Source organism: Lactuca virosa, chromosome 4 (genome assembly GCF_052849685.1).
Source record: "Lactuca virosa cultivar CGN04683 chromosome 4, Lactuca_virosa_CGN04683_v6, whole genome shotgun sequence".
NCBI lineage: Eukaryota > Viridiplantae > Streptophyta > Magnoliopsida > Asterales > Asteraceae > Lactuca > Lactuca virosa.
Window position 1 is genome coordinate 276,016,658 of NC_136429.1, and position 23,844 is coordinate 276,040,501.

The 23,844-nt window shown below is 34.3% G+C and overlaps 1 protein-coding gene and 1 pseudogene across 1 annotated transcript; one reads left to right on the top strand and one right to left on the bottom strand.

Moving 5' to 3' along the window:
* Window positions 1–1,463: 1,463 nt before the first annotated feature.
* Window positions 1,464–2,555, top strand: LOC145168848 (tetraspanin-8-like). Its single transcript, XM_079087521.1, has 2 exons — window positions 1,464–2,033; window positions 2,145–2,555. The coding sequence occupies exons 1-2, from the start codon at window positions 1,530–1,532 to the stop codon at window positions 2,445–2,447; spliced, it is 807 nt and encodes a 268-aa protein (XP_078943647.1). The 5' UTR covers window positions 1,464–1,529; the 3' UTR covers window positions 2,448–2,555.
* An 827-nt stretch (window positions 2,556–3,382) lies between these two features.
* On the bottom strand, window positions 3,383–4,867 carry LOC145105906 (calcium uniporter protein 3, mitochondrial-like; annotated as a pseudogene).
* Between the last annotated feature and the right edge of the window lie 18,977 nt (window positions 4,868–23,844).

A 23,844-nucleotide genomic window follows, 5' to 3' on the forward strand; every position in this document is an offset into this window, starting at 1 on the left:
TCGTCGCTACAACTCAGCCTATGCCGACGACAAGTCGTCGCCACACGTTTTGCCAACTTTGACCAAAATCGTTTGACCCGGATACTTGTGCCGACGACATGTCGTCTCGAAACCTCTGGCGGGAACAACCAAAAAATACGTTGTATGCTGAAAACCTATGCCGACGACCAAAAAATACGTGACGACTTGTCATCGTAATAGACAAATCCTGTGGCGACAACATGTCGTCGCTATAGCTTTACCGACGACAAGTCGTCGCTATAGGTAGTTAATAAAACTTTATTTTTTATCCCCGAAAATATGATTGACGAAACATATCCCAACAACTTGTCGTCGTGATAGGTGAAGCTATCGTGACGACATCTATACCGACGACACTATTGACCTATGCCGACACGCCTATGCCGACGACGACATGTCGTTGGCATACCCTATGCCGACGACATGTCGTCGGGAGAGAGCCCGAATTCGTCGTCGCTATAGCTTGTTAATGTTGTAGTGTATAACAATTATTAAAGAAATGATAAGTTGTTATTTTTAAACAGTAGGGTAAAATAATCGTTCATTTAGATTCAGTACATTTGGTTCGAAAAAAACAACATTTATATCTTCAATGCTTTATAAGTTCATGTATTATTATCAATTCAATAAACTTTATAAATTAATGACTTAACGAAGAAAAAAACGGAGCCTTAATATTATTAGGTAAATGATGTTGAAAATTACATTTGAAAGTAATGTATGAACGATAATTAAAGAGGTTCAATTAGAAACAAGGGTTTAGGGTGTAAACAGAACATTTATGCAATGTCAGTATTATTGTATCTGGTATTGAATTAATGTTTTATTAACTAATAGTATATTTTTTTATATATTTAAAAAAAATACATATAATCATAACCTATGTGTATATATTTTATTCATTAAGATTGATAATAATTTTCAAACATATTTCATCGTCTTGTTATAGTTCTCACTTATTGACCTTTATTCTCTTTAAATACAAATCGCTGAAACATTTATATTGTAGCTAGTTAGAACCTTAGTTTATGTATTAATGTAAACTGATTTTCGTTTTAAAAATATATCTTATCTTTTAAATAAAAAATATTATGTTATTTTTGTATAACATTTTAAAGTTAGCATTACAAAGATGAAAATAAATGCTTAAAAAAATCAGGGAATAAATCAAGAAGAAAAAGGAAACTGCCATTTCTAGATAACAGCCCACGAAATCTGGAGCCCACGTCCTTCTGAACTAACTAACTGTAGATGATAATGGTAGTTTCGTAATTCTTCCAGATAACGTGGCTTAAGGGACATGATGGCATGCAACGTAATTTCTCCGAACATGGGGGGTAAAAGTTGAAACGGAAGTGCAGGTTACTCCCAACCGTTTTGCTTCCTCCTCCACAAAATCAGATTAAACGCAGTTTTTCTCCCATATCTTCATTTTCATTCTCCCATTTTCTCTCTACTACACACACAGATCAAACCCTAGTGGTTAATCACCTCTTTCGAAACCGAAAATGGCAAAAACAAGCAACGTGTTGACCACAATCCTGAACGTATTGACCTTACTCTTAGGAGTCCTACTCATCTTCGGCGCAATATGGACCACCGTCCACCCCGGCGGCGAGACCTTATGTGAGAAAACATTCGCGAAGCCCTACTTGTTCACCGGAATATTCCTCGTGGTTCTCGCCGTTCTTGGAATCGTAGGCGCCACTTTCAAAATAAACGCCATATTATACATTTACTCCGCCGTGTTGCTCATCATAATCCTGGGCTTACTCGCCTTCGCAATCTTCGCTCTGGTGGTGACAAACAAAGGGATCGGGAAGGCGGTTTCTGGCCAGGGGTTTCAGGATTATCGGATTGGAGATTATTCAAAGTGGTTGAAGAAGCATGTCGTGAATGAGAACAACTGGGGAAAGATCAAGAGTTGTTTGTCGGATTCACGTATTTGCATGGCCCTCGCTCAATCCAAAAACAGTGGAGATTTCTATCGGCGTAATCTCAACCCTCTAGAGGTATGCATTCATCATTAACTAATTATACCATTAATCCAATTCAAAATGAATATAAAGTTTCTATACATATCAATGATGTAAATTTGTGTTCTTATCACATTTTTTGGGTAGTCCGGTTGCTGCAAACCTCCGGGAGACTGCAAGTTCCTGTTCGTGAATGCGACTTACTGGCAGGCACCAAAATCAGGCCCTGGATCGAATGATCCCGACTGCACAACTTGGAGCAATAACCAGAAGAAGCTGTGCTACAACTGCGGATCCTGTAAGGTTGGAGTTTTGACTAACATGAGGCATTTGTGGAGGGGATTTGCTGTTCTTAATTTCAGTATTCTTATCTTTGTTATCGTCATCTACTCAGTTAGTTGCTGTGCAATCCGAAACAATCAAGCAATACCAGAACCATGTCATATCTAGATATTTAGGGCCATGGTAGATCGAGGCTGCTTGTTTATGTTCTAATTTATGTAGTAGACTTTTTACTTTGGTTTGTTTTGATGATATTAGCGTATGTAAGATAGGAGTGCGTACTTTCTTAACCTTAATTAAGACTTTTGTATTTTCGTAGTTGTTGGTGTTTTTGTATAATGATCAGTTTGCGTGTCATGGATGATGCATATGTATACATCATAGATTGTTATCATCCACTATTTCTTGACACAGTAACCCGATGTCGTGAGACTTTTGGTCATTAACTGATTTATGAATATAGTTACTAAATAACTATTCAATATTTATAAAAACCTTTACATAAAACTTTCAAATCCTTGTAAATATTATCCAACTTTCATATACTATTATGAAAATCGTACGACTTTTATATATCTCTTTTTTTTTGCCAAAATATCCAAAATAATAAGTTATAATTTTGACAAGTACATTTTAATAAATATTTTAACCATGTGTATTAATTTCGGTGACAAATCCAGCAATTTAGATCGATTAATATTGTAGAATTGTGACATTGACCTTATTTCATATATTTCCTTTATAAATAGTCATCTCCGTGTAATTCAAATTTAACATGAAAATAAAGCGTTACTATAAATCTTTGTTACAGCTTAATTAGTACTGTTCTTTCAACAATTTCAAGGTACCATAAGCAAGCTTAGTACTGTTCTTTCAACAATTTAAAGGTATCATAAGCAACCTGCAAACTATACGGGTAACCAAGTATTAAAATTGTTCAAAAAGAACCATTTAAGTATGGTAAGTACAAAAAATATCAGTCTATTTTGTACACATAATACCATTCAAGTAGCTCATTTGTTCAAACTACATCTTATAGTAACTGATACTTCATGTTAGTAGCTGACTTTGCATATTTATTGTTGACTTTGAAGTAAATTGATTTAAAAGAAGCCTTCAAAAGCAGACTCTTTTGCTGTCCTCAAGAAAAAAACATATCCACTCATGAGAGTTCTCAAAAACGTAGTCTCATGAACCCAAGCGTATGAATCATATGAGCTACACCACCCATAGCTCTCTATAGACTATTTTTTTTTGATTTAGCATCAATAGCTGACTTCCACTTCTCCATTTCTTCCAATTCTTGAACTGGTGCCAAATTGATCAACAACAACTCATTGATTGCTTTCACCACCTGTAATACAAAATTGTTGGTAAACAAGACTCAAACCCCAATATTGACCACAACCAATTCTTGAAAAAAAAGTTAAAACTCCAAATCTTATTCCAAAATCCCGAACAAAATATTATCATCTTAAGTTGCACATGGATTACTGATCTAGTAAAAGGTAATTCCGTTTTGGAAAAGAATTAGACCAAGCACTACTCTTTGATCTTGAAGAACTAACGACCTTTACAAGATACTGTTTTGTGATTATAATTACAATGAATGATGAAAAAGAAATCATTTTTTTTCTATTTCAAACAAGATTTTAGCTGCCATGTTCTGATCGGACAAGAAAAAAGTTTGAAATTTTCTTGGGGGTGGGATAGTGAGGATGATGGATCAAAATAGTCTCTAGGTTATTCTTCACCTCAAACAAACGTGTGAGACTACATGGTTTGAGCTAGATATGGTTTGTCAGTCTTCCTTGTGGAGAAACAAAATCACAAAGTAATACAAAGAACCCATTAGATTTCTGTATATCTTTGATGAAATAAACCAAATATGTGTGCAAACCCTATAAAAACCCTAGATACCCTAGCATTTCCTCCTCGTTCCCGAGTTTAACAAAAGAAAAGAAGAGAAGAGAAAAGAAAGTCATGAGAGAAAAGAAGAGAAAGGAAAGGAAAGCAAATTTTTTTTTGTGTTCCCGAGTTGGAGAGAAGTGGAAGGAAAATGAATCATTTTGTTCTTTCTTTCCAAATCCTCCCAAATCGGAAGGAAAGTTAGGAGGGAAAGTGATCCTCCCATTTCTCTCCATTTCCTTCCATTTCTATCATTAATGAAACTCGGGAACACCAATTTCTTTTATTTTCTTCTCATTTCCACCCATTTCCTTTCCTTTCTCTCGTTAAGTTCAATTTCTTCTCATTTCTAAGGGTTGTATATGAATATAATGTAGTTAAAGTGAAAAGAGGAGCCAACTTGTTCAATCTTGAGGAAAAAAACGTTTTCTAATACGATGAGAGAACCAGAATCATCAAGGGCTTTCACCAGATCTAACCCCTGATCTCTGTTCGAACATCCTTCCATAGAGATCTCAACGTACTCGTCGTTATACGAGACATGATTTTACCGGAGCTTCTGAACTTCAATTGCAACGTTCAGAGATTTGCGAAACCTTAAGGATCTTCTTAGCGTGCGCCACCGTCAACTCCTCCTCTGAGGAATTCTCTACCAGAGGAAAGAGCACATCGAGACGAATTCAGCCACCGCCGGATAAACTTCCAAAAAACCATCTCATCTCCCGGATCTGGTGCCACCCTGTCGGGATTACGTATTTACGTGTCATCAAAACTAGACCTTGTCAAGCCTTGTAATTGATATTTTCCATTTCCTTCATTTTAAAGACTTGGTTGATGCGAAGTGCTCATTAATCTGTTTGTCCAAAACAAACAACTACATTAATACTCTGGCCTCTAGCAATGATATGAACAAGCACATATGAATTTCAGAAATCGAGTGTCGGATCTCCATCCTTGCCCATCATTATAGGACCTCCATCAGCACTTATCTACACTTTGTCGTCGTCGACCCCTGTCGCTACTTCTCCATCCATCTCTCTTAAAGGTCTACTCAAATCTGCTTAGATCTGTCAACCCACCTTCTGATGGGTTTTGGTCACTACAAGATTCCTATTTTTATTATATTTAGAAACAATATGTTTTCTCAAATTTACTTTATACATGATGTAATTATAAACAAAAAATTTCATAATAAAAAATGATTAGAAGTTTAAAACCAAATTACGGTTACAATAAGAAATATTAAAATTGTAACTTAATTAAAACTGAATCACTATGTTGATTATAACTTTTGTGATCACATTTGACATATTAATTATATATTAAGTATTTTCTTGAACTTTGATTTTGGACAGGTGCATTCACTGATCGGAGGATTTTGTGCATCACCTGTTAACTTCCATGCTAAAGATGGCTCAGGCTACAAGTTCTTGGGAGACCTTGTGCTGCAACTTGACAAACTAAACCCTCATGTGAAAATGACTTAATTGCCCTTCTTTATCTTTCTTCATTTGAGTCAGACCAAAATCAGATTTTTAAAACACCCTTGTAAAGCATTTTGCAATAGGGTTGGATGCAAGATGTTGCAATTGCATCATTCTTGTATCTAACTCTTTTACAATACGAATCTTCTGGGGTTGGTTGAAATTACCATTTTACCCTTGTCTTGATCCAGGTGGCGTCTAGGATGGTTTCAGCCTTTTCTAGATGGAAGCGGTATGATGATACCCGCCAAAACCTTGCCAAGGTAACGAATCTTGATCTTTAATTATCATATGCTTTAATAAACAAAAAGAAATTGAAAGTATTACCCTTCAACCTTAGAGAGAATCTAGAAAGAGCCCAAAAGGAGACAGAGGAGCTTAGAGAGAATTTACCCTTGGTTTTTCATGCAACTGGAGTTCGAGGGAGAGCTATGGAGGATTTGGTTAGAGGAGGATTTATACAGGTGATTCTTGAAAACTTTATATTGTATTTTTTAATCTAATTCTTTATAAGGGACTCATAAAATTCTTACTTTTGCAAGGGTGTTTTGGTCATTTTTTAATCTAATTCTTTATGTATTTATCAAGTATTCGATTGTAATGAACTGAAATTTATTTATTTATTTATTTTTGCACTTATATTGATATGTATATGTGCTTGTGTGTAGGCTGGTGTTAAAAAGCTTGCAGATGTTCACTTTTCCCTCATTTGACCACTCACATTTGGCACAAGTATTTGCAACTAACATTCCTTGTTTGATTCTTCTATTAATTATATTAGCATATTAATTTTTTGACTTTTATTTGATCAGGTCACAAGAATTATCGGAGCAGGGTTCATTAGTCTTAAAGAATTATGAAAGGCAAGATGCAACTCTACTTAGTTGGAATTTGATGTTTATCGCCTTTGTGTATATCTTTTTAGTTTGTATAACATTACTTTGCAGAAGGTGTCCCTTGATACGCAATGTAGTATTAGGTTATATAGTTAGGGAAAACCTCTTAATAACAATATACAATTAGATCCCCTTAATATTAATGTATTACAACTTTTTGACATGATGTTATTGGATGAAATTGATTGTTTTGGTATATATTTGTTTAAATATTTTTGTATTATGCATAAATTAGTATCGTAAAGACGCGTCGTAAATGCATATCGTAAATGGTTACAGAAGTTTATGACACGCAAATGCGTGTCATCTACATTTATGACAGGGGATTTCTTGATACGCATTGCGTGTCATAAACATGCGCGTCGTAAGGTTACGACATGCAAATGCGTGTCGTCTTCCTTTATGACAGGGGCTTCCTTGATACGCATTGCGCGTCGTAAACGCGCGTCGTAAATGTGTGTCATAAATGCGCATCGTAAATGCGCAAAAGCGTGTCGTCTCTCGTTATGACATGGCCTTCCTTGACACGCATTTGCGCGTCGTCTGAGCGTTTTACGACACGCATTGCGCGCCGTCTTAGATCTGTCAACCCACCCTCTGATGGGTTTTGAGCACTACAACATTTCTATTGTCTACATGCAACCCTAATGCTTTGGATCTAGGTTTTTCTCAAGTTATACATGCAATTTTGATTATCCAAAGCATAAACCCTAATCTAGCATACATTTTCGAGATTCATAGCTAAAAACAAAGTTAGATGAATACATTTTCCTTGTAGCTTGTAGATCTTGACCTTCAAGAGCTTAGTGCCTCAATTGTTGCACCTCTAATGAGTCACAAACACCAAGTAGCAATTGGAAGAATATGAGAGAGGTTAGGAGGCTCTAGAAATCGGCTAGGGTTCTTTTCTTGGAAGCATTGACCAATTTCAAGGAGCCAAGGGGTTCCTTATATAGCTGAACTGCTAGGGTTTCAGGTAAAACCCTAATCTGATTGCTTAAGTCTTAAGCAGTCCAATAGATCCTTCTAGAAGGCCTCCTTTGGACGAAATCTATGTGGGCTACACATAGAATTTCGTCCACCCCTTCCTAGGGATCCACAAGCCCAACTTGCAACTATCATATAATTGCAATATCAGTCCTCGTAATTAAATCAGTCTCTTTTGATCACCAAATTAATTCCAAATTAATTTCTGATCAATACTAATTAAATAATATGATTTCTCAATTAATATATTATTCTTACAATATATTAATAAATCATAATTAACCTCTTTCTCCATAATTCATCCTATCAAATTGCTATGGTGAAGGCAACCCAAAAGGATCATGCTACTATCGGGTCAAGTACATATCAGTTATAGTTATGAGCTTAGACACCTAATCCAACAGTCTCCCACTTGGATAAGTCTAATAACTATAACTGCAAGTATGACTTCAAAATCCGATTAGCAATCGTAGCTCTCAAAAACCGCTGTCGAACTCTGACCTAGTCAATGACGCGTCCTTTAGATAAGGAATCATATAATCCTCCTGCAAGATATCGTGTGGACAAAGACATGGAACATAATCATTCTTAATGTCCAACAATTTGTTTTCCCGACTTCTGATTTGTTTGACATAGAACTTAATTTAACACATCAATTCAGTCCTGACCGGGCCCGACACATAAGTCAACACAAAATCATCGAGGGGCCCAAGATATCACATTTTCCCTCTTGGGATAAAAGGAACAGATAAACTTTGACTTATATGCTTGTACTATTTACTTGTTAAATTGTACACAACAACACATTTTATAACACCAAGTTACTGATGCATTTATGCATTATCAATGCACAACCAACTTGTAAAAAACAACTCATATATCTCGGTTTAAAGATTATATGATATTATCGTCTCACAATCACTCGTGATAAATTCCATGAAGTGATTCATATGATCGTGGGTTTAATCCAGTACTCAAATCTTATTTCAAGAGTACTCATGAACGTTGCAACAAACCTTTGCTATGTCTAAACACTTAGATAATCTACAAACCAATTCATGACAGTCTAACCTCATAACTTACTCCCAAAATATAATTGATTGTGGATAATTTGGATAATCCGATTATTCAGGAAGTAAAACATACAAAAGTGAAACAATAGTAAACAATTGACACAAGATAGTAAACTTTACTCATAAATAAAACTCCTTTATTTAATCTTCAAATGTCAATTACATTTACCTATTACAAGTTTCCAAACAACCATCTAATCACTAAAAGTCCTTCAAGCCAATGCTCCTCGCATGCCGTAAGTGCTTAACCCTGCTCAGACCCTTTGTGAGAGGATCTGCTGGGTTTTCTTCTGACGATACCCTCTTAACTACGAGGAGTCCCTCTTCTACACAATGTCTGATGAAGTGGTATTTTCTGTCGATGTGTCTGGATCTACCATGATCCATCGGTTCCTTGGTTAAGGCAACCGCTCATTCGTTATCACAGAAAATCTCCATAGGCTCCTTTATGGCTGGTACAACTCCAAGGTCTCCAATGAAGTTCTTCAACCATATTGCCTCCTTTGACGCTTCGCTCGCTGCTATGTACTCTTATTCGCACGTTGAATCAGCCACAGTCTCCTGTTTGGAACTTTTCCAAGTGATTGCCCCTCCATTCAAGGTAAATACCCAGCCCGACTGAGAGCGGAAGTTATCTCTGTCGGTCTTAAAGAAGGCGTCAATGTACCATGTCACTCATCACTCCCACCAAGTGTAAGGACCCAGTCCTTAGTCCTTCGCAGGTACTTAAAAATGTTCTTCACTACGGTCCAATGAGCTCTACCCGGGTTCCCTTGATATCGGCTAACCATGCTCAGCGCAAAAGCCACATCAGGGTGAGTACATGTCATAGCGTACATGATCGAGCCAACGGTGTAAGCATATGGTACTCGACTCATTTCCGCTGTCTCGACATCGGTACTTGGGCTCTGAGTCTTACTCAGCTTGGTATTGCTTTGTATTGGCAGTTCCCCTTTCTTGGAATTCTCCATGCTAAAACGTTTCATCACCTTGTCCAAGTAAGTTCTTTGACTAAGTCCTATTAGTCTTCTACTTCTGTTTCTCAAAATCCTTATCCTCAGAATATAAGCAGCTCCTCCTAGATCCTTTATAGCGAAACACTTCCCAAGCTAGGTCTTTACTTCCTGCAAGGTCGGGATATCATTTCCTATGAGCAGTATGTCATCAACATACAAAACTAAAAAGCTAACTATACTCCCACTAGCCTTGACATACACACATGACTCATCCTCACTTCTCGAAAATCCAAACTCTTTAACTTTCTCATCGAAACAAAGATTCTATCTACAAGATGCTTGTTTTAATCCATAAATGGATTTCTCAAGCTTGCATACTCTATTGGGGTATTTGGCTCCACAAAACCTTCTGGCTGACACATGTAAACATCTTCAGCCAACTTCCCATTAAGGAAAGCGGTTTTGACATCCATCTGCCAAATTTCATAATCATAAAACGAACCAATGGCCAACATAACCCTAATAGATTTGATCTTGGCCACTGGTGAGAAGGACTAATCATAGACAACCCCTGGGGTTTGAGTAAAGCCCTTCGCAACCAATCGTGCCTTGAACACATACACTTTCTCATCCATGTCGGTCTTCTTCTTCAAGATCCACTTGCACCCGACCGTTTTACGATCTGGCACATTGTCAACCAAGTTCCAAACTCGATTGTCATACATGGACTGAATCTCGCTGTCCATTGCCTCTTTACATTTTGCAGACTCTGGGCCCACCATGGCTTCCTTGTAGTTGTTAGGCTCATCTAAATTTATCAGTGTACTATCATTGATAAATGTATCACCTTCAGCTGTTATATAGAAACCATACAACACAGGTGGAACACTAACTCTACTGGAACGTCTCAGAGGTAAGGACTCGTTAACTGGTTCAACAGGAATCTCTTCCTTAAGTTGAGCGCTAGTGTTAGAGGTTCCTTCTGTTGTGTCACACCCCCAAACCAAGGATGGCGGAAACGTCCGGGGGTGGAGGACTTCATGTATAGTATCATAACAATAATTGTAATAGTAATTGAAGCAAACACAACCAACATATATATAATTGAAAAAGTGACATCATTGTATGAATTACATGTTTACGAATCAATTACAATATGTTGACAAAATATGAAATAGTAGACGCCTTAGCGCCCCATCCTCAAAAGCACTTGGTTACCTGTTTAATGATTTCCTGAGAATACAAGTTGTTTGAAAAAGTGTCAATACAAAGGTTGGTGAGTTCATAAGCTTTTGTTTTGTATTATTAAAAGCCTTTCGTTTGTAAAAGTAGTATTTGTGTTAGAAAATCCAATATTTTCCTTAATGTGTAAATGTAGTCTTAAAACCCAAAGACCGAAATGTACAAGTAATTTGTCATATTTATAGTAAAACAATGCAAGTTTAAATCGACATAAACTCGTTAAATTTTAATGAAGTTCCCGTAAATTCCAATGTTTATTAATACTTTATGTGAGTTTATTATAACCATACTTATGACATTTGTCACCCCAGACCTATCGGTCTAACTGTTGCATGCAGTTTAGGTGTGGGTTTGTCAAACCCAATATAGATCTATACACAACTATCACGCTATCCCTCAAGGAGACTCTGGTTACAATACAAGACTTAATGGTAATTTGAAGTAAATGTCTCACAAAGTCATTAACGGAATTACGTGTTATGAAAACTTGGTACCGTATGGCCGTACCTTGCTTAAAGAAAATATCCTTTGTATAAATGTACCCTTTTTAAATGTATGTGTTATGTAATGTTTCATAAAGTCATTAACGGAATTACGTGTTATGAAAACTTGGTACCGTATGGCCGTACCTTGCTTAATGAAAATATCCTTTTTATAAATGTACCCTTTTTAAATGTATGTGTTATGTAATGTATCATAAACTATACCTTATAGTTTATCAACCAAGGGTAGTACGTAGTAATGTATGCAAACTATATTCAAAATAGTTTATTAAACGTTTGAATGTATCGGTTGTACTTTGATTATAATCACTTGTTATTCTTTATATTTTATATGTCCAAATCCATTTGTAAACTGATGTGTGTCTAAATATTAAGATAAAATATCATATATTGCAATAACATATATCCACATAAAGATATACACCTTGCTCAACATGTTACAAGGTGAGATGAAATTGACAGCAACTTTTTGTTGTATACAGTTTCTGTTACTATTCTTAGAAAATTTATAGAAAAATCATCAAAGCTCTAAATCCAAATCCGCAAATTCTGAGAGTTTGAAATATGAGTCTAGTTTGTTCGTAAATTTTATCATGATTTTTAGTGATCTCTAACAGAGGTGAAAATGTTCATAATCACAGACTGGTCCGGGTTTGCCTCTGAAATGATAGGCAGTTTTGTAAAAATCACCATAAATTGTAGAAAAATCATATGGAGATGTGCAAGTAGCCATTTTAAAGCTAAGAGTTTGAAATACTTGCACCTGGAACAGTTTTGAAAACTAAAATATTTAAGTTGACCAAAACAGTCTGTGATCGAAGTTCATCTTTTCTGATGTAATCTGATAGAAAAAGTTTAATTGTGTTCTTGATGATTTTACTTGTATTCCCCCCTTAAAACTTAAGAAAAACATGTAAATGTAGGGGTATGAACTCACCTTATGTGGTTTCAGTAGATGAAAGTGAGAGAGAGGAAGTATTCAACCCAAGAACACTAAGAAGATGTCTTGATGATTCGAGAATCTAACACCGAATAAGATGGAATTTGTGTAAGATATCAATGAATTGAGTAGAATGGAGTGTAATAATTATATGAATGATGAAGATACTTACTAATTGAAGAAAGAAATCCCTGAAGAAAGCCTTGAAGTTCTTGAAGTTGAGAGAAAAGATGAGAGAATTTTGGAGAGTGTCCTTTGGTTGCTAAGTGTAGAATGAAAGAACTTTATGGAGAATGAGGAGAGAGGATCAATCCTCCAGCTCTTAGAACGTGGGAAGAGCTGGAGATTGGGTGTAAAGGTCCACTAAGGAGACAAGGGGTAGTGGGAAAGAGTGGCTGATCATAGAGTGAGGTGGTGGTGGTTTGCTTTTGCCATAAATTAAGGAAAATCAAATATTCCCTCAATAATTAGTTCAACCACTAATTCTTTTAATATATTTTTATAAAAACCCTGGAGATTTATATATTTTGGGACCTTAGTTTATAAAATAAAGTTTTGGGTGAAAATCCCACGTTAAAATAATGAAAAACGGAGTTAAAACGAAGTCGTAGTCGAAAAACCGGTAAAAAGGGGCCGTCTGCGAGACCTCTCGCATGGGCTGTCTGAGAGGCTTCTCATGCGAGGCTTCTGTCCTGAGAGGCTTCTAATGAGAGGCTTCGGTCCTGAGAGGCTTCTCATGAGAGGCTTCGGTCCTGAGAGGCTTCTCATGAGAGGCTTCGGTCCTGAGAGGCTTCGGTCCTGAGAGGCTTCTCATGAGAGTTTTCGTTTCTAATAGGAGGGTTTTGGTTCCTTAAGGTTATTTTACCCGTTTTTACCCCGTTTCAAGTGGTTTTTGACCCGGTTAAGGGTCGAGATGACCCAAATGATTACAAAAAGTTAAAGTAACTGTTGAGAGAGATTCGGGAGAGATTTGGGAGAGATTTTAATAGAGAGAGATTGAGTGAAAGAGATTGAGAGAGGTTTCGTTTGTGATCTTTTTGAGTGTCCGGCTTCGCAACGCAAGGTCCATAAACCCCGTTAAATCGTGTTTTAGTGTCGTACACACTCCCGATGAGTGTGCAATAATGTTTTATCGTTTTGGTTCAATGTTTACTTAGGAAATTCAACACACGAACTTTCCAAATGATGTTTCTCTCATTAAGATATTGCATTGTATAATAATTACATAGTGTAAACCCTAATATACAAGGGTTAATTGAGTCGATTGGTTTTGACTTGTTGACTTTGTTTGACTTTGACTTGACTCAATTTTGACGGTTGTCACATGTTGGATATAGTGTCTAAGTCCATAACTATATTTGGTATGTACTTGACCCGACCCGGCATGGTCCATTTGGGTTGCACTTCACCCGAACAATTTACGGATAATCGTTTGAGAATAGTATAAGTTATGATTTATTAATATATTATAAGTCCTAATATATTAATATAAAATCATATTATTTAATTAGTGTTGATCTATAATTAATTTAGAATTAATTTAGAGATCAAAAGTATGACTAATTAAATATGGGCTCTTGTATTTATATAGTGTGGGCTAATGCTTATTTGGAATGGGCTAGGCTTGCATGGAAAGTCCATGGATACTCCATGGAACTTTAACCCATGGATCTCATGGAAATGAAAAGACATGGGTATTAGGGTTTACATGGATGTAACCCTAATCCACCACACTATATAAAGGAGACTTTGGTTCTTGAAATAACACTAGTTAATGTGTGTAAACTAAGAGGGCCGATTTCAAGAAGTTTGTGACTATTCTCTCAAGTTTCCAAGTTTGTGGTGATTTGTGACTTCCATTTGAGGCATCCACATTATTGGTGCTAGGCTCTCAAACTCCAAGCAATCAACTACTACTACAAGGTAAGTAATTCTACTAGTTTTATTTGATTCAAGTACCCCATGCCATGCTAGTTAGGATAAGAACCTTGGAAAAATAATTATTTGCATGTATCTTAGTCAAACATAGATCCAAGGTTTCTAGGGTTGCATGTACACCATAGGAGTGTTAGAATTCTCAAAACCCATGAGTGGTATCAGAGCCTGGTTTGTTTATTTGATACTTGATGCAAAAAAAAAAAAAAAAAAAAAAAAAAAAAAAAAAAAACTTGAAAATCCAAGTTTTGTTCAAAAGCTCGTATCAAAATTTCAAGTTTTGTATATGTACTTACGATTCTTGAAATTTTTGATATGAACATTCATAAACATATGAGTTTAGAAGATCATAGAAATTATGTGCTAATAATTGATTAGATTAATTCTTGATCTTTATGTGTTTTAATGGAGTCCATAACTAGATCTTAAGTTATGGATAACCAAAAGTCACATTTATAAATAACCATTAAAAGAACACATAGGTTACAAAAATGAAGAGTCTTCATTTTTAATAACCATTAACTCATAAGTTATGAGAAATGAAAAGTTTTGAAAGTTTACAAAACTTGCCCTCAAGTTTTGGAACATGTAAAGTCATATTAAAAACTTAAGTTCCAACCCCTAGAATTTTAAAAGTTAAAATTCAACCCTTATACTTTATAATATTATAAGTTTAATAATATTTATATATGTATAAGATCAAGTCGTCTTACCGCTAGTACGCCTCATTCACGAAGCCGGTCTATATGGGGGGTATAAGGTTGTTGCCTATAAAATGGCAACTTAATGGGTGTCCACTCTCACCCACCGCTTCCTTGATCAGTGGAGGGTCGTTAGCCGAACGGGTAGGACAAGGACTTATAAATTCTCATTAAAAGTATAATGATAATACTAAAGTAACGAAACTTTATTGAATTCCCAATCTTAGTTATTTTAGGAAAATGTGAATAAGGTGCTAATCCATGAAATTACACTTTACACTTTGTTTAAGTCGTTAGTGGAGCGTGTGTGGTTAACCGGCACACTAACTTGAACTTAACAAGGTAGGTAAAGGGTGACTTAATGTTTATCATAGTATCGATGGAGCGTGTGTGGTTAACCGGCACATCGATTAAGGGTAATACATTAAGGGTACCAAGTAATTTGCATGGTTACTTCACACCTTGTTTTGTGATCCTCGGCATCCCAGTCACAAAACTTGAAGGGCACACTCGAGATTGAAACATGCCATTAAAGAAAGTTCAATGAATCTCAAAGAATCTAGGAGTTTCTAAACCAATTAAAACCCAATTAAATATTTCGTTTTTCATGGTGGAAATTGGTGAATCGTCATTCACCTACCTTCAAATATCTTATAGCTTAGATTACGGTATCCCTCTTCTAAGTTATAAAATATTGTGTTGGGTCCTAGCCTTAATATTACATTTGGGTGTTTTGTTAAAGATTATCTCTATATCTAATCTAATCTATTCCCTCTTCTTTTCAGATGCCTTCCAATAACAATGCTTCTGGCTCAAGCCCTACTAGCTCCTTCTCTCTCATGAATCTTTGTGGGAGAGTCATCTTTGATGGGTCCAACTTTACAGATTGGATCAGAAACATCAGGATGGTCACTCGGTATGAGAACAAAGAATATGTTCTCGACAAGGAGCTGAAGGTACCCGAGCCAACTGCTACTCTTGAAGAGCTTGCTGAATATGAGGTACATGAAAGAGATGCTACAAAAGTGGCATGCATCATGATGGCCACCATGACATCAGAGCTCCAAAAGTCCTATGAGGACTATTATCCTTTTGAGATGCACCAGGACTTGATGGACCGCTACCATCAAAATGCTCGTCAAGAGCGATATGAAATAATCTCCTCCATGATAACAACCCGAATGAAGGATGGTGAACCCATCACGGGCCACATGCAGAAAATGCAAAGGTATGTGGACCGTTTACTGAAGCTGAATGTGAACTTCCCTGAGGAGTTAGCAATAGACATCATTTTGCACTCCTTGCCATCGTGTTATGATCAATTCCGCATGACATATCACATGAACAAGGAAGAAGTCACCCTCAGCAAACTTCAAGGACTCTTGAAGACCGTCGAAAGTGGTCTAAAGGGTAAGTCGGTTGTTACTACTCCTACTCCTACTCCAACTGCGGCCAATGTCTTGGCAATCGGGCATGGCAAAGGGAAGAAGAGAAAGAACCCTTCTAAGGGTACCAAGGGTAAGACCCTTGAAGGCTCCTCTTCAAGCAAAACCAAGAAAGGTTTTGTCACTCCTTCTGCTAACCCTAATGAGGCTGAATGCTTCTATTGCCATGAAAAGTCGCACTGGAAGCGAAACTGCCCAAAGTACTAGCAAGATTTGAAGGATGGGAAAGTAAAATCCAACCATGCAGGTATACACATTATATTGTCTAATAACTCACCTCATTCTAAGTCTTGGGTCCTTGATACAGGTTGTGGTATTCACATATGTTGTGATTTGCAGGGACTAAAAAGAAGTGAGAATGTGGAGCAAGGAAAGATAAACTTGATCATGGGAAACAGGAAAGCTTCACCTGTCACCAAGATATGAGTTTATTCCTTAGTGCTAAATAGTGGGATTACATTAGATTTGAATAAATGTTATTATTCGCCAGAAATGGCAAGAAATGTTATTTCCTTTCATGCATTGTATAAACAAGGTTTTACCTTTTATTTTGATAATAATAATTGTCACACCCCGCTAAAGCAGAAACACGAGGCGTGGCAGTATAAAGGGTTTCATAGCAAAAGTTGAAAGACAACACCAACCATAGTATTAAAAATCATTACAATTTTACAATGGGTTTGAACAACTTTTAAAAGAAATTACAATGTAAATTGAAATACAACACATGTGAATGCTCCTAAAAGTGAAGTGTCCCTAAGTGCCACTTACTCGATGATTCCTGAAAAAGCATGTAAAATGAGCGTCAACTATAAAAATAGTTGGTGAGTACTCACAAGTTTAACAAAATAATATTGGTTCATGAATTGAAATCAAAGTTTTGATAAAAGTTTCCAATAATAAAAGTATATTGTTAAAAGGAGTAAATAAGTTTGTAAAAACAAAGTTCTTTGTCATCATGAGAGATAAGGTATGTTGCCCAAATAAGATGCAACATTCATATTCTCATGGAAGATAAAGTTCGTTACTCAAACGAGTAAACAAGTTTCATTGCTAAAATAAGCAATCAATTTTGTTGCTACAAGGAGCAAACAATTTCATTGCTAAAACATGTATATAAGTTTTCAGTAATAAAAGTTCGTTGTTGTAATGAGAAACAAAGTTCATTGCTATAATTAATAACAAGTTTATTGCTATAACGAGAAACGAGTTTGTATGTGTATGAGCAAACAATGAGTCTCAACCAAACCTATGACTGAAGCCCTATCAAGATCTATGCTTATCGTTCCATAGATGAATATGGTATCATGCACTCCAGCAATAGGGCGAGTGAGGAGTTGTCAATTCCTAATAGCGCTATCCATAATGACCATTGGCTCAAAGAGTTAATGGTTAGAGATAAGGGAAGGGCCTTAGTACGATAAGTTCTCATGTTCCGTGTTGCATAGACATACATAGAGAGACATAGCAATAAAATAGCAATCATGTTTGATACAAATCAATTTAAATACAACATTCAAATAATAGTTTTTCGGGACATGCTTTTCCACCCCAAAACATAAAAACCGAAAATAGGGGAGTGCGTGAATACTCACAATGTGAAAAATATAGTAATCAAGTTTATACGAGTCAACTAAATATAACGAACATAAATAGTTTAGGACATGCTTTTCCACCCCAAAACATAAAAACCGAAAATAGGGGAGTGCGTGAATACTCACAATATGCATTGAGATGATGCAAATGATGCCTTGAGCTAAGTTCCACTTGTACCACTATCGATTCCTACAATAATGGTATTCGCTAGTGAGTCTCTAATCGAAATCTAACACTAGTATACTTACTACTACAATAGAATTATGCCAATATTGTGTCAAAATTTAATATTGATAAGTTAAATATTTTTCTGTGAAAATTAAATTTCAATGAATCAATTGTTATATAACAATTTAAGTGGAAATTTCCCATTATTGAAATGCTAATATTTAACAATTTAAGAGGTGTTCCAATGATTAAATATTCAAAAACTAAATTAATTTAGTTCTAAAATTTTCCCAAAGTTTGCATTTCAGTTTTAATTGAAGTGAAAGACCTCAAGATAAATTTTCTTGAATTTTTGATTTGTCTGACTATTTTTCATGATTTTAGTTTCTTGAATAACCATAAAATCTTGAAAAAAACTAAACAGTTAATAAAAATTACCAAACTTCAGATTTTGGTTCTAAATGTACTAAAAGACTTCTAGATAAATTTTCATGGAGTATGAATATGTATAACCATTTTTCATATATTTAATTCTCTAAATAGATACAAATTCATGAAAAATAGAAATCAGTTTCCAAAATTACCCAAACTTTTTGTATTACTGTTATTAAACATTATTAAGCTGGGAAAAATATAAAAATTGATTTCTAAACTGTTTAACCCAATTTTATGATTTTTGAGCATTTATTCTAATAAAATATGAAATAAATAGGAAACAGTTTCCAAAATTTCCCAAAATTTTTGTAACACTTTTATTATACATGTAGAAGCTGTGAAAAATATAAAAGATATTTTTAAATTAGTGTTGCTATTTTTCCTTGTTTAATCCTCTTAAATAATCATTAATTGAATAATAATTATTAAACAGTTAAAGTGAATTACCAAAAATTTTGTACACTTCATTTACAGAGTAAATAATCTGGGAAAAATACCAAATGTGGTTTTTATATACTGAAATCCGATTTTGTGTATTTAAGTGTATTTAATCTTAGAAAATAGGAGAAAAATAGTATACAGAAGAGAAAAATCATCAAAATGTTTATGTAGCCTCCTAATGTACTACAAGGTGTTCTGGTAAATTTGCATGAATTTTGGATGAGCAGAACTAGTTTTGTCTATTTTTAGTCCATTATAAATACAAAAATCGGAGAAAAATAGGAATACATTATGAAAAATTCTGCAAATATTTTTCTAAGTCTTATACCTCTGGTAGAAGCTGCGAAAATTGTTATACAGCCTTTTCAACTTGTCTAAAGTGGTTTTATGATTTATTGGGGCTAAACAAAAAGAAAATTCAAAACCATATTAAACAGTAACAAAAGTCATTGAAACTTCATGGGAGATGTTTATTAACTTAAAGAATCATCCAAGAATTTTTCCAGAATTTATTTACTAGTGTAAGTATTTTATATGATTTAACACTCTATTTTCTTATTATTTTCATATAAAAATAAAGAAAATATATATTGAGCTGAAAATTTCCAGAATGCATCTTCATACAATTTAACAACAACGAAAAATTGTTTTCTTATTTTTGATGTTGAAAACCATGCCTAAAGGCTCAATAAAATGTATAGAGAAAACTTGGTTCTTGTGATTTATGTAAAGATTATTGATGTTACTTTGACAATTTTTGCAACATGTTACAAAGACTTTTGAATCAAGATCTTTTTGTTCCTATTAATACATGATATTAAGATTTTAAAATAATTTTTGAATGATTTTTAGTGATGAATAAGTCATTTGAACATGCAACACAAAACAAATGTTCATAAGGAAAGTGCTGTTTGAGCAACAGTTTTGTAAAAATTGGTAAAAATCGAAATATTGGAATTTTCCAGTGAGGTCAGATGGGTTTGAAAGCTAACTCAAAATATTATATTTCAGAAAAAGAATCACGAATTTTGGCTAAGAAATGAGTGAGATATGACAGTTTAAAGTCAGGTAAAGAAATCTGGCAGATTGCATGCATGATGATTGGTTAGAAAAGTGGGTTTTCATCATTTCCTTGAGTAAATCTTTTCAAGTATTTTAAATATATCATGATAAACTCATATTTTAGTCATGTTTCTAGAGATCAAAAGATTAAAACTTATCAAAATGTATACATGCATTTATGAACAAAATTTTGTTTCTCAAAAACTCTCAACTTGAGTTTGATGTTTTAATCCTTAAAATCGATTTTTGCACTAAGATCATGAACATGCAACCTTGTTTATCATACATGCATGGTGTTAAAACACATCCATCATGTTGTAAAAACCATTTTAACAAAAAAGAAAACAAGTTTTAAGAAGATGAAGAAGGAGAAAGTGTAAGAAAAAGAGCAAAACTTGAAGGAAAAGTGAAGTAGAAATCGATTTTACCTTCAAGAATACCACAAGATGATGAAGATTTCGAGTTTGAGGAGTGTTCTTGGGTTTGTTTTCTGGAAAATTTCTTGGTTCTTAGAGGGATGAAGAGAGAATGGAGTGGTGTTTGGAGAGAAAAAGTAGAGAGAAGGTAGAGAGAGTTTTCTAGAGAGAGAAAGAAGAGAGATGTGTGTGTGTGTTGGAGAATGAGAGTGTGAGAGAGATATGGGGAGAGAGGGATCCGATTTTAGGGGAGGAGAGGCTCTCTCTCTCTTGTTTCTTAAATATCCAACTTTTTATAAAATGTGCACCTTAACCTAGTTTTTATGCTTAAAACTCTTGATTTTTGACTTATAAATCAAGGGTAAATGTTAATAACTAAATCTTTATTTTTCATTGAATTTTATTTCATAATAATTATTATGATAAGATAATATTATAAGGTTCATAATTGTTTTTATAGGATTTTTAAGGTTAAAGTTTATAAATATGAGTTTTTAGGGCTTTTAGGGTTTTGGAGTTTAATAAACTTTGAATATCAAAATAAATAGAATATTTGAGACTTTAAATTATCTTATGGTATTATAACTCTTTTATAGTTATAAATAATGTTTGTAATTTATTTTTATCGGTTTATTGGCATTCTATGTAGTGATTCCGAGATTCAAGCGAAATTGAGGAATCAAGTATACTAGTCCTAGTCTTCAAATTTGACTTAAGTTTCTATGAGACTTTGAACTAACTTCTACTTCTAGGTCAAGTGCATGATGTGTGTATATGATTCATGAAATGTTGTTCGAGTCAAAGAGTGATCCAAATATGGATAGTCACTACAGCTTAGTAGATGTAGAATTCACATATCAAGGTGAAATCTAAGTACACCATCCATTGTTTCTATCTGTTTCCAAGTTTCTAGTAGGTTATAACTTAGCTTCTAATTAATAAGTTCAATATGTGTTGTGCCTATATGTGCAACTAAGTTTATCAAATCTATAACTAACTCGAATTTTGACGGTTGTCACAGTCTCCCCCGGTTGAAAGAATTTCGTCCCGAAATTCAATTCGTGACACATTCTATTAGAACTTAGTCGAATACAATTGTATAATTGGAGAGATGATGACTTGAAGAGCTCTTTGATTATTTTGGGTTAATTCCTCAAGGGAACAGCCCAACTCTTTAGCTATAATCAAATTAATGTTTCCCTAATTCGAGTTCTACAGTCTAGATTGCGAGAAATTAGGATCATGGAAATCATGATCCAACCATGGCGACCTAGTTGAAAAAGATTATATAGTTAGATATTATCTAACTTAAAAGAACGTTATAAGTTTTGCTGAAGCACCAACTGTACTGAGCGTTAAATCCGCATTGATGCTTAAGTCGCATTGTAAATTAACACTAAGTGTAACTTCGCCGCTAAAAAAAAGGAAGAGATTAGGAACAATTTGTTCACTTTCGGGTTGGCTACTAAATCTGGAAAAGATATATTCCAAAATAAGAAGGGGTACCACGAATGAAAGAGAAGCGGTCGAGGGTAAGTTCCTAAAAATACGTAGTAAGGGTAGGCAACGAAGTTTTGGTACATCTCAAATGTAAAGGCTAATTAAGTGTCGTCGACAAAATAAATTACGAAATGATTGAGCATCTCCGAGGCTATAATTACTACTACGGTTACTCTTACAATAATAAAACCTTATTCGAAGAATAAATATATTTAGAGAGTCATTGTTGCAAATGGAAGCGATGAAAGTTTATGATAAGTTAAATCACATTGTGTAGATAGCATTTTAAGTGTTTAGAAGTGATAAAAATCTCACTGTTATCAAAATGGGTGTTTAAAAATGATAATTAATCTCACTATTATCAAAATGTGTAATAATTCCAAGATAATGAAGATACATGTGTGGCGATCCAACAAAGTAGTAAAATAATATAAATATTAATTAAGGTTAAAGGTTTAAGTCGTCATTAAAGGAATTTGTATAGAAATATTTGTATTAAACTTTTGAGAAATTGTCCAATTGTCTAAGTCAGGACAAATTCAAGCTTACGGGTCAGACTATTTATGAAAACAAAGTTGAGAGTTTAGGAACTCACTGAAAATTGCAAAGTAAAATACTATTTTAAGAAAGGTGTAAAAATGTCAATCTTTGAAAATAGTGCATTCATAGTTTAGTGTTTCTACAAAAACAATCATTTAGAGAATAGATAATCGTAAAATTTAAAACTTTTGATGTATTTAAATAAAAGAAGAAACATAAGGATACATATCCTTCACATATATTTTTCGGATATAGAAAAATTATAAGCATAAAGGTATTCATCTTGTGTATTACTTATAACAAAAGATACAATGAAACTTGCATTTTAAATCAAGTTTCCAAATTTAGAACGAAAGAGCAAATGTAAATAAGGCTTACTTGTTTATTGTAGATTTAAAAATAAAAACAAGATGTATATGGTAAAAGGCATAATTGAATATATCAAAGTTGACTAAATCGAAGTTATGACTCACAACTATACACGTATTAATCGCTCAAAATGAAAGAGTAGACTTCTAGTCTATATGTGTACGAACATGGTACCAAGAGAAGCAAAATAAATAGAAACAAAGTTAGACAATGTATTATGTTAATATTATGGCGTGCGAGATCTAAAATCAGAAGGAGAGCGAGAAATAAAGTTTGGGGGAAAGAAAAAGGAAGGTAGCGGCAGAAATAATTGTTATTGTCGAAATTATAAGAACAATACATATAGGTAGATTTAAAACCAGGTTGAGATATATTTCAAACTTCAATATGTGATGTATATTGATGATTAAATAGAAATGAAGAAGTTTTAAAGTGTTTTCTAAGGTTTGCTAAAAATTCACGAGTTATCTATTAAGTTAAACTTCATTTGTGAAAAAGAAGAAACACTAAAACTTGTAATTGAAAATCTGACAGTTTTGACCTTTTTGACTGGGGTCCAACAATGGTTAAAACGGATAATGTAAAGATTTAACATATTTAGATGAATAATCGTGCATTGTCAAAAGTACGTCGCTGGAAGTTTAAAAGTGAACACTAAGTTTTGCAATGTTGTAAGTTTTATAAACACGGATTATAAAACTAATTTGAAATAAAATAAACAAATGATGTGTGTTGGAAATTTAGGAATTAGAGATATCTTAGAAACATGTGTGAAGTAGAAAGTTGTGAAAATATCATGTTGGGATTCAAGAAAACACATTTAAGTAAGGTACAATGCCTAAATGAGAAAGTGGTCAAAAGAGTCAAAACAAAAGTGGTTTGAAAGATCCGATGAAGCTTTTACACATAATATGAACTTCAATGTCATATGTCTATGTTTTATAGCATAGAATTTAAACACTTTTATA

What these genes read in the sequence shown, in the direction of transcription:
- LOC145168848 (XM_079087521.1), top strand. Translation starts at nt 1,530, where the DNA reads ATGGCAAAAACAAGCAACGTGTTGACCACAATCCTGAACGTATTGACC. An exon ending in GTAATCTCAACCCTCTAGAG is followed by an intron (nt 2,034 to 2,144) that starts GTATGCATTCAT and finishes TTTTTTGGGTAG; the next exon opens with TCCGGTTGCTGCAAACCTCC.